The sequence below is a fragment of the Malurus melanocephalus genome, unplaced genomic scaffold (genome assembly GCF_030028575.1).
Source record: "Malurus melanocephalus ecotype Western Australia unplaced genomic scaffold, MMel_1.1 scaffold_268, whole genome shotgun sequence".
Classification (NCBI taxonomy): Eukaryota; Metazoa; Chordata; class Aves; order Passeriformes; family Maluridae; genus Malurus; species Malurus melanocephalus.
In genome coordinates, this window is record NW_026623500.1 from 267475 (window position 1) to 282222 (window position 14748).

Consider the following 14748-nt stretch of genomic DNA (forward strand, 5'->3'; position numbering starts at 1 on the left):
ACTGGGAGTGATATCCTCAAACTAACATAGTCCGGCTGACATTTCTGACAAATAATTATCTGGTGTGTGTGTACACATCTTGTTAAGAGCCTACTGGTAGCAAAAGAGCAAATACATACATTTTTACTGTAAGTTACATGCAAGAGAAACATATGAATGATTATAGGAACCCACAACTTTCACTAACAATGAATACAGCAGTGAAAAAAGTAGYACCAGTAGAGTTTTCCTTTGTCTTAAGTAAAAAATAAGGAGACAGTGTGTGGTCAGCACCACATGCGAAGCCTTTGCAAAATTCTCCTGAAACACCTAAGCTGGCAGCTGAAATAGGCAGATATACTTGATATATTGTGTGATAATGGGAGGGTGCAAGGCAGTGTCAGATAAATGTGTCTGGGTGACACAAACTTGGGACATCTCCTGCAGCCCCCATCAGAAAAGCCAGTGCCCATCAGAATGAACGCAGCTCTGCAGAGACACTGGCTGTAGCAATCGTAGGGGACATGTGGTGACCCTGTGCTCAGGTCAGAACTGTCACCTGAGCACTGATTTCTGTCCCCTTTTCACTCACATTGCTCTCACCTGGGTTTCTGGCACRATGGGATTCCGGCTGGGAGCATCACTGAAGAAAGTTGAAAGTGGTGATGAAATGATGACTGGGTCAGGACGGACAAAACCACTGAGATCACAGCTGGGAATGGAGTTCTCCTCAGTCTTCATCACCAGGGTGTCCATGGCATAGAAGCTGTTCCAGGGCAGCCACACTGTCCTCTCCTGGCTCATGAACGGKGCCCGTTCAAAGTGCAGCGTTAGGGAGGCTCCACCGTTGGCAACCAAGTCAAACCTAGAAAAACGTGGCCTTTAGAGGGGACAMGACTGAGTGATCCCAGTAACAACATCCCTGGCTAATGAGATAGGTGCAGAGGCATTCCAACAGTGATGGGTGTTAGTCTGGTGTTGGCTGCGASGGAGTTAATTTWCTTCCTGGTAGCTGGCAGAGYGCTGAGTTTTGGATTCAGGATGAGAATAAATGTTGATAACACAGGGATGCTTTGATTACTGCAGAGTCAGGGACTTTCCTGCTCCTCACCCCACCCCACCAGGGAGCAGAACRGGGGTTGGGAGGGGACACAGCTGGGACAGCTGACCTCAAGTGAACCAAGGGATGTCCTGGATCATATGGTGCCATTCTCAGTATATAAACTAAGGGGAAAGCTGCTCAGAATCTGGCTGGGAATTCCTTTATCTTTTTGTTATTTTCCTCTTCATTRGAGTTTTTGTAACTACTATTTCAGTTATTAAGCTGTTGTGATCTCAACCCATGAATTTTCTTACTTTTACCCTTGTGATTCTCTCCCCATGCACACCACCAGAGGCAGGGAATGTGAGCAGACCATGATTATGTTTTAAATGTCATGGTTCCAATGATCARTTATGGGATGTGAACCTCTGGCAASTAAACAGCTGAAAACCAGCCAAGACAAGCAATGATTTGAAGTCACCTGGCCAAAGCTCATTYGAGTAATATTATAAATTCTGTACTAAATAATTTTAAAAATACCCAACAAGCAAACCACCACATTTATTATTACAAGTCACCTTTATACAGAAACAGCAAAAAAAACAAGCTCATTTTGAACTGGACACTGAATTATCCCTTTCCTAAAAGATTCTGTCCATCAGGCACAGATTGGGACACATGGCAGTAAGAGWATAGTAATGAGAAATTGCTCTACCAATAAGAATTCCTGTCCCCAGGATAACTGATCTTTCATTTTTCAGAGATATTAGGTGTTTACTCCCAACCCCCAACACAATCACAGCAGTAATGTGAAGCTGCACAGCCATTTGAAATTTGGCCTAAATGAGAAATGCTTTCAGGTTGTTCTGACAACAGAAATAGGCATCAGCTGTTCCATGTAAATGCTGGCAATGTAAAAAATTACTCAGTGACTTCAATAATCTATCCAGATTTAAATACAGCTCAGCTCACCATTTACTGCAATTTTAAACCACTGAAATCAACATTATACTTGTATTATAACAGATTAATATTCTGGAAAATGTGGAACTTAAATATTCTCTGTAGTTCAGTTGACTCACATTAATTATTTCAATTCAACTATTTTTATGCAAGATCAAGATAAAATGGCAAATGTTTACAATGCCTGTGTCAGATATATTATTTTAGTTACCACAGCCAGTAAAGCAGAYAAACCATGACACACTGACTTTTGTTTATCTGAATTTGTGTGCATTTCAAAAAGGCTGATACAAGGGGGAAAAGGCACTTTTTTGCACAGCAGGAAATTGTCTAAATATATTCAATTAGAATCTTTTGATTACATTCTACCCTGAAGAAACTCGAAAGAGAGTGTATCTTCAAAAGCAAAGAGAAGCAGAAGGGAAATTTTAACAAAATATACTATTCTATAATGATACTTTCTTTTTTCCTAGCAGTGTTAGCCTGCACTGCATTTTAAAATAAAATATTTCTTGTCTCAGCTGGATATTGCTGTAGCCCACTAACATATTCATAGATACAGAGAAATCCATTTGAAAGGAGCCTGCCTGCTAGCACATCATTATCAGAAGTCAGCCTGTTCGTATTTACATGCAGTTAGTATTCAAAATGCCGCGTGAAAAATTACTTTTGTGTTTACTTAATAGCTCTTTGCCCTGGGAAGAAGGCAATGCCTGGTACCACATGGTTCCATTAGATCACACCATCTGTTAATCAGCAGAGACACCCCATGCCAAAGAGGGGCTCAGCGGAGCGGGGACACTCACGTGCCATCCTGACGAGTGATGGTGTAGCCGTACTTTGGATACTTGACAAACGACACGTTGACCCCAACCAGAGGAGTCCCATCTGTAGTCACCACTTGGCCTCTTATGAGAGACACAAGACTGAAAGAGAATTGAAGGTATTGAAGCTAATTACAAAAAAGGAAGTTATGTTCTTTGTAAGTCAAGCAGTGGAGCACTTGTACCTCATTTACTCGAAATCCACGTTACTCAAAAAAATTTTAGGATACTCAGGAACCACGATACTGTCCAGCTCCCTCCATACACCTAAATCAAGGAGGCACTTATCTATGCAGTCAGAAGTGAATACAGAATTGCAATCACTGCTTTCCTTGTCTAACAAGGTTTTGCCTCATTGTCTAAGGAGGCTTTGTAGGGTACAAAGCTCCCCCACAAAGAGCCAGGCCAAAGCTGTGACCCTGGAGCCACACTGGAACTCCAGAATTGGGGATACAATGCCATGCCTGGGGGTACCAACACACTTGAAAACATGGAGCAATGCCTTATCTCTGTTTAGTATGACCAATCCTTCAAGTCAAGGTTCCAATTCCCCCATCTCAGGGAATGACTGACATTTGCACACTGCATTCAGCCCTGATTTGGAGCCCTTGTTTGCACTTTGCCAAGAGGAKGATTTGGTTTAAAGTCCAGCTTCACACACAGGCAAGACAAAACATTTCTTTGGCCAGCAGAATAAGCAGCTTTGCTTAACCGAAGGGAGATGAAGATGAGTTATTCCTCCAAGAGGCACAGTCAATTTTTTTCTCTCTGGCAAGTGCTTTGCTGCTGCTAAGTGCACAGCGGGCACAAAGTGCTGCTGCTCCCAGCTGGAGAGGAGTTTCCAGCCCCTGGCTCCTTTCCCTTCCAGCCTTCCTGTACCCTGAGAGAAGCAGATTGGGGAGGGGGGGAAGCTGCTCAGTGAAAGGGCGATGGAAAAGGAAAAGCTCCTTTTAGATGGCTTCCATTTCTGCACTGGAAAGGTGGAAACAGGAGAAGGCCACCTGGGAAACAGGGAGAGGATAAAACCTCCTAACCCACAATCTCAGGGATGGTAAAATTGCATTTTGCTGTAGTCATGGGTGAAAAGGCTTACATATTCATCAGTGTGTGCTTCCAGCATGAGCCACCAGCTCTGCTCTGCAGGGAGACAGCAAGGGAACAGCCCTTCCCAGCAGGACCAGGGCTGCTCCTGGAGCTCAGGAGGCTCCAGGCTCAGCACCCTGGAACTGGGCATGTCTGGCCCCAGGCTGAGCTGGAGAAAAARGGGATTAACCTCTGCTGAGCACTGAAAATTGTGGTGGGCTCTGGGAGTGCCCCGTGGCAGAGAACAGCTCCTCTCATCMCTCACACAGGGATTGCTTTCAGGTCTGTGCTGATTCTGAGCTGTTCAGGGGTTGTGCTGTACATTTCTAACTGTATTATACTGCCTATTTAACAACTATTGCCTYATATTTTTATTCCAAACAGGGTGTAATATTTTCTTCAATATTATATTAAAAAAATCTAATTAATAAAAATGAGCATTTTTCTATTACTTTTCTTTTAGAACTTTCAAGTGCTTCTTGACCCTTCAGGTCAAATTTTAATTTGCAAAATCAACATTTTGTAACAGAATATGGAATTTAATAGAAATTGAAACCTGTWGAGAAAAATCTGCTTGGGAACACATTGGACCAAGATAATTGTCTTGGCATTATTCATTTTGCTTGAATTATTTTATGTGACAAACACACAGAAATAGTTGCAGGAAAGAAGTCACTCAAGCTTCTCTAGGGAAACTGTGCAGAAAGCAGATTTAGAAAGAAATTGTCAGATGGCAGAAAAGAACTAATAATGCCCATGACTTAACTCTTTCTACCCTCAAGTTTAATATTTCAGGAAATAATTTGAATAAAAATATTTTGGTCAATCTTCTTCCTTTTTATTTCTAAAATGCTAAACTAAGGAACACAGGATAATAAGGATATTAGTATGAGCTAAAATACACAGATAAAATGCGGATTTATAAAGAGTAATGTTTTGACTAATAATCAAATGTACAATCACCTTTRGTAATCTTTTAAAAATGTAACAGACAAACTGATACAAGAACTATTTTTCTTTCTTTGGAGGAATTTAAATGTGTCAAAACACAGCTTTTTGACCTGAAAACCTCATTTAATTTTGTTTCTGCATAGAAAAAAATGGTGAGATTTAACTATTTTCACAATCAACAAATTTTGCTGTTTATTACTTCAGCAGAATAGGAAATAACTTCCTTATACTAAGACTGGGAAAAAAAACCCCATTATTTTGTTCCACTTTTTCATGTCTTTCAATRGAATGGCAGACTGAGCAAAGTAAGCAGATCTTGCAAACATGGGAGCTACTTTTTGAGACTATGGCAGATTTAGTACATGGAAAACTTGGGAGCTGAACTTTGTGGCACTTTTCAAAAGACAAACCTATTAGTTTTAAAACACATAATTTGACACTATACATTAGATTTGCCTAAAATTTGTACCAAATATAGCAGCTGAGATGTAGAATTATCAAAAGCACCTTCAAAATTTAGAGGTGAATGCCAATTTTAAAGTCATTAAYAGGTCATTTGCAACGACCTGTTAAAAACTGGAGTGCAGTTCAGATGAAAATACAGATCTAAGACTCCTATCACAAGGAACTCTGAAAAAAACCCAATTCTAAAGTTACCAATGAGATCTTTGTTAAAGGAGCTTTTAGACTGAAATACCCAGCTCCTSTTTAGTCTAAAGCACTAATTCATAGGATGGGCTTGAAGGGACCCTAGAGACCTTTTTGATCCAACCTTCTGCCATGGGCAAGGGTCACTTTCCACTAGACCAGGTTCCTCTAAGCCCCATGCAACCTGGCCTTAAACACTTTCAGGGATTTAAAAAAACAACTAAAACACCCCACAAATTTAGGTGAAAACAGGTTTTTTTTTTCTATATTTCAAACAATTCCATGTGTGTGTGAATGGAGTATTAGAACAGCACAACATCTATATTACATAGAATAGGATTCAACAGGGATCCTACAGGACAAGAAAACCTTGTCAGATGGATCAATGACACAAGAGAAATGRTTTTACATAAGGAATAAATAATAAAAACGCAGAAGTCAATATATCTTTAAAGTTATTTGAAAYGTTATTCCATTATTGAAATTTGTGTTACTGGCACTACATGAAACGCAATCTCTTTTAACTGGAAACTAGTTTGTGTTCTCCTTTTTCCCCAGACTGCATTCTGCATAAAATACAAACCTCAGAAGCTCCTACTCAGTGGAAGAAACCTACTTCTGGGCGTTGCCAAAATGTTAAAATGTGAATAAAACTCAATGTTATAAAATAAGGGCCACATGATAAACTGCAGCAGTGTGGCCCTGGTGTGATCAGCACCTGAGCATCCCATGTTGAAACACGACTAAAATCGCTGTCAGGAAGTTTCCCCTATAACATGAGCGCACGGTGCCACGTTCCCAGCCCTACCTGCTGTTGAAGGGGTTCTCTCCAGGGATGATGTGAGTGCTGTCCTTCCCCACCAGCAGYTTGATGCGCTCGTAGAAGGATTTGACGGCGGGGCTGCCGGCGTGGCTCTGCGGGATGATGTCCAGCGGGTCCCGCGAGCCCCGGCACAGCAGGCTGTTCTGGCAGGTGGCCTGCAGGCAGCAGTCGGGGTCCAGGCAGTCCACCAGCCCATCTGAAAGGGAACAGCACTGTGCTTCAGCACCCTGATAGGGAGCAGTAATACCTACGGAAAGCTTAAGAAAAACTTGCAGCTTCCCCTTCATCACATCCCTATGCCCTAAAGCTGGTAACTCAGTGCCATGGGGAAGATGCTTTCGAGCACGCTGGTTAAACACCATCACAGTTAATGTAAACCAGTGTTAGACAAGAATAAATCCCAAAGAAACCTGTCAAAGGCTGAAATTAGGCAAAAGGAAATGAAAGGAAAAAAGGGATTTTTGTTTAGGTAATTTGATTGACTGCTTTTTGGTTTAGTTTTCTTTCTTTCTTTCTTTTTTTTTTTTTTTTTTTTTTTTTAGAATTACGCTGTTTGTTTTCATTAATTCCATTTCAGGAGCTGAGAGGTGAATGGGGTGACAAAGCTATCACTACCCAAGTCCCAAGTAAATAGAAATGACACTGTAGCCATTTCAGCAATTTCTAGGGAAAGGCTGCTGGAGCTCCCACCTTCCATGGATTCCTGGCTCACAGTTTGTGTGCACGCTTGGATAAGGAAGGATCACTCACAAAGTTGGTGGGTTCAGTCATCATATTACAGATTAGGTTGTCCATCAAGAATATTTCTTATAATGCATTTTTAAGAAAAAACAGAATTTCAACACCAGAAATAAAGTGGAATCAAGGGGGAGATTAATCTGTACACTTAGATAAATAACAACTGATTACTTTTAGCACATACAATAACAATTCTATCATCATCTCTTCATTTAGTACCATCATTTAACTGAAATATGTTCTCTCAATGGAGTTCTACTATGATTTAGAAATTAACAACCATTTACTTAAAAATATTATCATCTCTAGCAATTTAGAAACATTTATTCATCTGCAAGAATCAGGAGTTCAAGCTGCAATCTTCTCATGTCTGTAAACCTTCAGAGACCTCCCAAGGAGTATCCATCTGATTTGTGAATACAAAAATGGCCTGGGCATACACTGAATATCACACACAAGAGACTGCATTCCAGTAGGGAAGCAGACAAAAGTACATTAGATTAAGACCATGACTCATGCATTTTCAGGATTTTTGAGTGCACAACAGACCAGCACAGTAATAACTAGAAAAACAACAACCTGAAGGAAAAACAACCTAAAACTATAAAAAACTTTCTTATTTTACAATAAGCCTTGTATTTCTAACCCATTGTGAGTACCTGAAATGACTGTGCCTGATCTRAATTAAAAACAAAATTGCCAAGGTATGCTGACGATGTTTCATTCAGGCCTCTAAGGAGATTTAAGTCAGACAAACTGCCTTGTTGTGAGAGCTATATGTTGCTTTAAGGTCACTCGCCTATTCACATTAAGAGCTCCMTTCATCTTGAAATCCTCTCCAATGGGGCTGTAGGAACTTTCTGTTTTGCTACAGTCCATTTTCTACCTGCTTTATATAATCATTCTAAGGACATCATTAGCTTCAGGGTATAACTCAAGGCAGCTTTCCTATTAAGCTCTGAGAGCTTCTTCTCAGCATGCTGCGTTCTTTCTCAGTTTGTGAGACCTCCACAGCTCTAAACGGGGATTTGCCTACAGTTCAGTCCACTCCTTTCACTCAGACGACCACCGGGCAAGAAAGTCCCACCAACACACTAGAAATAGCAGAGGTAAAACACAGGATACAAATTACTCCCTTTAACAAATTTACATCTGCTCAGGCTGCATCATGTTTTTACTGTACCTGCTGTTAGGGGTGAGCATAAGTTCTGCCTGCAATGACCTCATCATGCAGCAGAGTATGGGATGCTGCAGCCAAACATTTGTGATGAAACCATGAGCTTGGAATGGGCATATCAATCTCTCAGGCTCCTGTCAGTCATGTGAATCACATCTTTATGCTCACGAGCCCCCCTGGATATCATCTGACATTGCAATCTCCAGTAAATTACCCTGCCACTGCCAATCTCGCCGTTATCTCACAAACAATCAAGCAGGCAATCAAACTGCTCAGAATTGCCAGTTCAGGACCTGGGAGGCTGGAAACATCTCCATCCAGCACCAGGGAAAAGCCTGCCTGTGATTCCTGCCATGTAAGAAGATTTYGCTGCAGTTATGTGAATTCAGATTCCATAACGCACTTTACTTTTTAGAACATTATTACTTATATGGCTGTATTCCCTGTATTAATTTATTCTCATGTGGCAGGATTTAGGRTATTTTTACCTTATGTGAACTCACTGATCCAGCTTGTTGCAAGAGCAGCACTGAGCTCTGGGTCTGTTGAGCACACAGAGCCAGGCCCTGGGCACTGCTGCTCGGTATCAAAGGCTTAGGCACCACTGTGCTGCTCAGATCCACAGCTGCTGCTGTTATTGACTTTGCTACTCTGAAATCTCTGATTCCATGCATGAAAGGGTACTGCTTGCTGTCACAATATATCTGTTTTTAGCTCACATTTGCCTGATTTGCTATCTGGGCTTTTATCACAGAATGGCTGAGAYTGGCAAGGGCCTCTGGAGGTCAGCTCCAGCCCCTCTCAGATGCTGGTCTGATTTAGATTGCCYAGGTCCATGTCCAGTCACCTTCTGAAYATCTCCAAGGATGGAGACTCCACAGCCTCACTGGGCACCCTGTTCCAGTGCTCACTCACTCGACAAAGAAGTGGCTCCCAGCATGTATTTGTGGCCTGGGGTTGTTCTTCCTCATGTGTAGGATCTTGCACTTCATGAGGTTTCTCTCAGCCCATTTCTCCAACCATATTGTAGTAAGTAAAGCGGAAGTATATTGTATAGGAAGTATAGGAAGCAAATTGTTACAGAATCATTTATTTGCATTAAGCTCAGCTGATTAAAATGGGAGCTAGGAAAAAAAAGTACCTTCTGTAAAAGAAAATTCAGCTATTAGCATAAATTTTAATTAGAATTCAGTACTTTGGGTTTTAATATATATTTCAGAGCTTGTCATCCTCCAAATTTCCTCAGGTATGGTGAATTATTTATATGGTTAGTTCAATGACAAACCCTCATCACTCTCCTCACCAAAATATTGCTGCTTTTCATGGCACACAGAGCTAAGTTYCAAGGGGGTAGTGAGCTCTCTGACACTCTGCATGACAAAGGGAGGAGACTGGAGAGGGAGCTAAGGTGGTGTTGAAACTCCTCCAACAATGTGAGACCAAAACAAGCCCTGACTTGGCCTTAACTGGGAAGAAAGAAACTGGAAATTTTGATCTGATTGAAACTGGCAGCACAGGATTAGCACTCCATTGTTGTTCATGGTTTCTCTGAATTCTCAAATCTTTTCTGAAATGGAGCAAGTGGCATGGTATCCCTCCTGAAGAGGGATAATCTGCTAATGGATACACACATTTCTCAACTTTCTGTGACCTGCTCCACAAGCTTTTTGGCAGACTTCACTATRTGGCAAAGAGAAAACTTTAAAGAATACTTGAAAGTAGATTAACCCACTCATGCATATCATATTTGTGACTGTCTTATTACTGAGCTCCTCTTGACCATCACTGGAAGGACTAAAAGGTTTTGAGGAGGGATAGTGATATATTTTACCCATTTTGCTSTTCTAGTGTATTTAGAACCTCTCAGCATGAGTGTTCTTTATCACTGAGTACCATTTCTCACCATGTCCAGGTCACTGGAGTCCAGAACTAGAGAGGTGCTGCACCTGTCTGCAGAAAGTTGATGCGTGAGTTATTGGGATTTTTTAAACCTCCATGAGTGAATTATCTATCATTTCCACAGTTCTTCAAGTACCTGCAGGTTKTGCTTCAGGTCCAATTCATGATGTACATCAGAATGAGTGAACTTTGACCTGACTCCCAAGGGCCAATGCTTTCTGTACCCAGCAAGGGACAAGTCTGTTTCCAACCCAAAACTCCTGAGCCCATGCTCAGCAGAGGGCAYCCTTACACTTCACTAGCTGCAGGAGCTGGGGACGTTCAGAGCCTCATTCCTGGAAATTTTTCTTTTTCCAATAAACATTTCAGACTGATGATTAAAATGGAGGTGGGGGGGGGGTGGGGGGAACAGCAGCTACTATGAACCCTGAGGGCAAAAGGGTCTTTGATCACTCTAAGGGCAAATTAGTTAATTTATCATGATCCGATTTTAATTATGTGCAGTATTAATAWACCCAAGGTGAAAGAATTAGAGATGCTCTATCAGATTATCAAAAGAGTAGGCCTCTCTCTGCCAACACAGAAATATTTTAATTGAGCTCTAAAATTGCAYGCAGAACTGCTTCCACAGGCAGGCTATGCCACAGCCCAGTGCAACTTATTACCAGGAAGTTTATCTAATATTTAACCCAAATTTTCACACTTTTGTAGCCCGATCTAATTACTGCTACCTATATTGGCATGTGTCACTCAAAATAATTCCTCAAAAGTTCATGGTGCTGACAAGAAAAGAAATGCTTCTATTCTGGCTCCAGGTCTGCTTCCTCAATCAGCCAGACTGCAAAGCCTCCCTGCTAACTATCAGGACATTCATTACACCACTGGCTTTTGTAACTAACTGTGAGCACAGCTGAGTATTTTTGTAACCCAAASTGCCTTTTGGGACAAGCTGGATTATAAATTCTAAATTGTGGTAAAGCAGAATGAACCTGGAGATTGGGTGYGCCTTGSAATGCCCCAAAATGTCCCCARTGAAGTTTTTAAARTGCCCTGGAAGTTGAGRGTGGTGRAGCACCAGTCTGATCTGCCTCCCCCACTCAGGATCCCTGTGCTGCCCAGCACTCTGGCAGTGAGGAAAAGCCTCACTGCTGAGGTTTTGCTCTTGGCTTTCCAAAGAGAGATGTGCATCTTCCTGGAGGGAACTGCAGTGCAGCTCCAGCCACGCACCGAGTGCGTGGGGTGCCTCAGGACCTGTGGATTATTGATGCTCCAGCTCCAAACCACTCCCTGCTCAGAGCCAGGCTGACCCAAACGACTGCAAGATGAGAACAATGTCAAAAAAAAAAAAAAAGTTTGTCCAGCTCCAGTGCACCCAGATCCTGGAGCCTTTCCAAACCATGGAATTTGTGGCCACTGAGCTTCTTGCTTTGGCTTCTCCCCAGGCTGTGAGAGGGAGTTATTGTACCCCACATCCCCTGAGGGACAGGCTGSCTGATGTGTGTAAAGGTGATTAGAGGCTGACATGAACTTGTACCACAGTCACATGCAAGCACGCTCATTAACCAGCTTTGGTGTCTAATTCTGACRCAGATTTGATATCCAAGCCCACCGGACTCCCTCTGGCCCCCAACCACCACAGATTTCAGCTCCTAAATGCATTTAATCTTCCACCACTGACTATTGTGCAGGCTCTGGGAAGGTATTTTCWGTGCCAAGAGTATTCTGGGTATTTATATTGAGAACTTCATAAAATCTTTTGTCTGTGCTGAATTAGAGACCCCCGCTGAGGCAATGCTTGTTGAGGCAAGCTAAATTACATGATTTGCTTTTGTGCTGTGAAATACTTGTATTATCTTAAATGTCACGAGCCTGATGCAGTATCAAGTCACAGGATTTGTAATTTTCTAAAAGCAATTTTTTTCTAAATGTTTATTGCAGGAAGASTCTTCTCTTTTCTTTGTATTTTCCTTCTGTCTAATTTCAGAGATGAGTTTTCTAAGACAACTCAAATAAACAGCCTTTCAATCAGCCAAGTGCACTGTCCTGACAGTGAACTTCACTAGAAATGTATTTTTCTTGTGAATTGAAGAGATTTCATACTGGAGCCGATAGCTGGCTTTCTCTAATTCATTATCTTTAATGTATTGTGCCAAACAAAATTACCACCAACTGTACTTCCTGGTGGGGTTAAAGCTATAGAATAACAAACTGAAGGGCTAAATTTGCCTTCTGGGAGATGCACATCTTTCTTTGGAAAGCCAAGTGGAAAAGAAATTAAAATGTATTTTAAAAAGAATGCCCCACTTTGCATAACAAATAAGAAATTCCTCATTTCTGTTTAGCTTAGTATTCTGTACTGCTATGGGTTGCTTCCTTTCCTTCTCCTCCCAATTTTAATCCAGATAATTACATTGTGCGGAGAAATGTGACCTGGGAAGTGACAGAAGCAGTGATTGCATTTAAACTATTTTTTTAACCTGCCTGCACCTGTCCTCTCCATCCTGATCAAATCTGAAACAAACAAATTCAGTAAAATTTTTCTCATTTTCCGTTTTTCTTTCTCTGATAATTTAACTGTCTTGCCAATAAAAACTATTAAAATGTGTCCAACATTAAACTATTCTTTAGAAAGGACACGAGTTTTGCTGTGTATCCTGTTGTCTCGTGCACCTGGAGGCACTGCAAGGTGAAATCTAGTTAAATATATGGAATTTAAGGAGGCTGTTCTGAGATACTAAAAATGTTTTTCTATTTAGGAACAAGCAAATTAATATAAAATAGTTATTGCAAAATGATGGGTATAAACAGCCCCGGTAGTGATTTCCTCATGCAATATRTCAAAAGAAATAGGAATTGAAGAAGTAGCACATCCTCTCCCATTCCTCAAAATATCATATGTAATGCCTTAACTTTCTAAAATAAAGCCAGGGTGAATTAAATGGGTTCTACATGTCTATTAGGGGGATTATATATTGTAATCACAATTACAGCTCTTAAAATTAAGCTATTTCTAATCCCTCCAAAAGATGCTTAATAATGATTAGATTACTGAGGGACTGATTAAGRGAAGATATTAGCTTTAGAAGCAGCCACAGTGAGCAAATTATGCAATCCAGACATGGTTTGGAAAACAGAGGCACTTTCCAATTTAAAGAGACCTTAAAAGTGAGTCAGTGCCAGAATCCCTTTACTTTTCAGGAAGGCTTTTTCTTTTAAGATAAATAACTAAATAAATTTTAAAAAAGATAAATAAGAGACTTTCAGCTTTKTTTCAGCAAAGTAGCCTGTAAACCATAGTAACAGGTTCATGGTGAGTCACAGAAACACAGGCTGGTTTGACTTGAAGGGACCTTAAAGCTCCAGTTCCATCCCCTCCCAAGGGCAGAGACACCTTCCCCTACCCCAGGCTGCTCCAAGCCCTTCCAACCTGGCCTTGGACATTTCCAGGATAAAGCCCTAGTTCAGCCCGTATCTTGATTTGATGTGTGATGGTTAAGGACAATGCAGGTGAATTTCCCAGTGTTACCTCAGATCATTCACAGCTCTTCCTGAACAGCCCTAAGAGGAAAAAACAGATTTGGATGCTCTCTTCTCTTGCTGCTCTGGAATCACATTTTATTTATGCCAGTAATCCACACTGACATCTCATTTAAAATGAAGATTTGTAAGTCTAAAGGAGAGGGGGAYGCGTCTGCCTCTTCTAGGAATAAACCAACTAAAGGACATTAATCTAAAATGGAAAGAAAATATTAAGTATAATCTTTCATTTTTCTCTTTTTGAGCTATGGCATGGAGTTTGCATTGTGGCAGATAATGAGACAAAGCAGGACAAATGGGAAACCCTCTGGAGTCAGCGGCAATGATCTCCTTGACATCCAGAAAATGAAGACTTGGCCCAAGGCCTTTGAATCTGATTGTGAGATACAATTGCAATAAGAATGGCTGAACAGGGAAATAGCTCCAAAATATGTTAAATCTGCTGCCACAGAAGACAGGAAATGATAGTTCCCTTTCAGTGGCATGCTAAAGGAGCTGTAGTTTAACAACATGTGGAGATGGACAGAAATGAAGGAGGTTCAACTGCCCAGAGAAGGACCTCATTTAGGCAAAAAAAAGAGTATTTTTAGCTACCCTACTGCCTTCTGAAAGAACAGTTTGTGTGCTCAGTACTACCCCAGAACCACTTCTCTATGTTAACAGAGCAATGTTGGTAATGGAGCAGCAAATGAGTTCAACACTTTTCTGCAAATGAACTCAGCTGAGTCTCAAATGAAAAGAGTGACTGGGAAGAGAGGCAATTTCTTTAACTTCCAATAAACTTGCATTTTATGTGAAACTTGGGGTTCTGGTAACTAGCTGGATCTTTAATACYGATTCCCATAGTAGAGATTTCAGCTTTGTCTAACGAGAAAACTTAATTTTATCTATTCCTTTATATACAGAGTCACAATCACATAAAGGTGCAGTTTGGAGCACAGAACGCACATCCCTTCCAACTTCTCCATTCCTGCACACTCCCCTACAAACACAGAGGTCACAGGACACATTCCTGGCCAGGTGTGTGGTGACCCAGACATGAACAGAGCAGCAGAGCTCAGCCAAAGGCAGGACTGCAGTCTAA

The 14748-nt window shown here is 41.2% G+C and overlaps 1 protein-coding gene across 1 annotated transcript in view; it reads right to left on the reverse strand.

Moving 5' to 3' along the window:
• The window catches only part of TENM2 (teneurin transmembrane protein 2), a 217811-nt gene that overhangs the window by 35575 nt on the left and 167488 nt on the right, over positions 1-14748 (reverse strand). Inside the window, exons 12-14 of the mRNA XM_057376024.1 lie at positions 6299-6509; positions 2791-2910; positions 583-844 (exon numbers count right to left, since the gene is read on the reverse strand). Coding sequence (XP_057232007.1) covers positions 583-844; positions 2791-2910; positions 6299-6509 — 593 coding nt within the window. The remainder of the gene's footprint in view (positions 1-582; positions 845-2790; positions 2911-6298; positions 6510-14748) is intronic.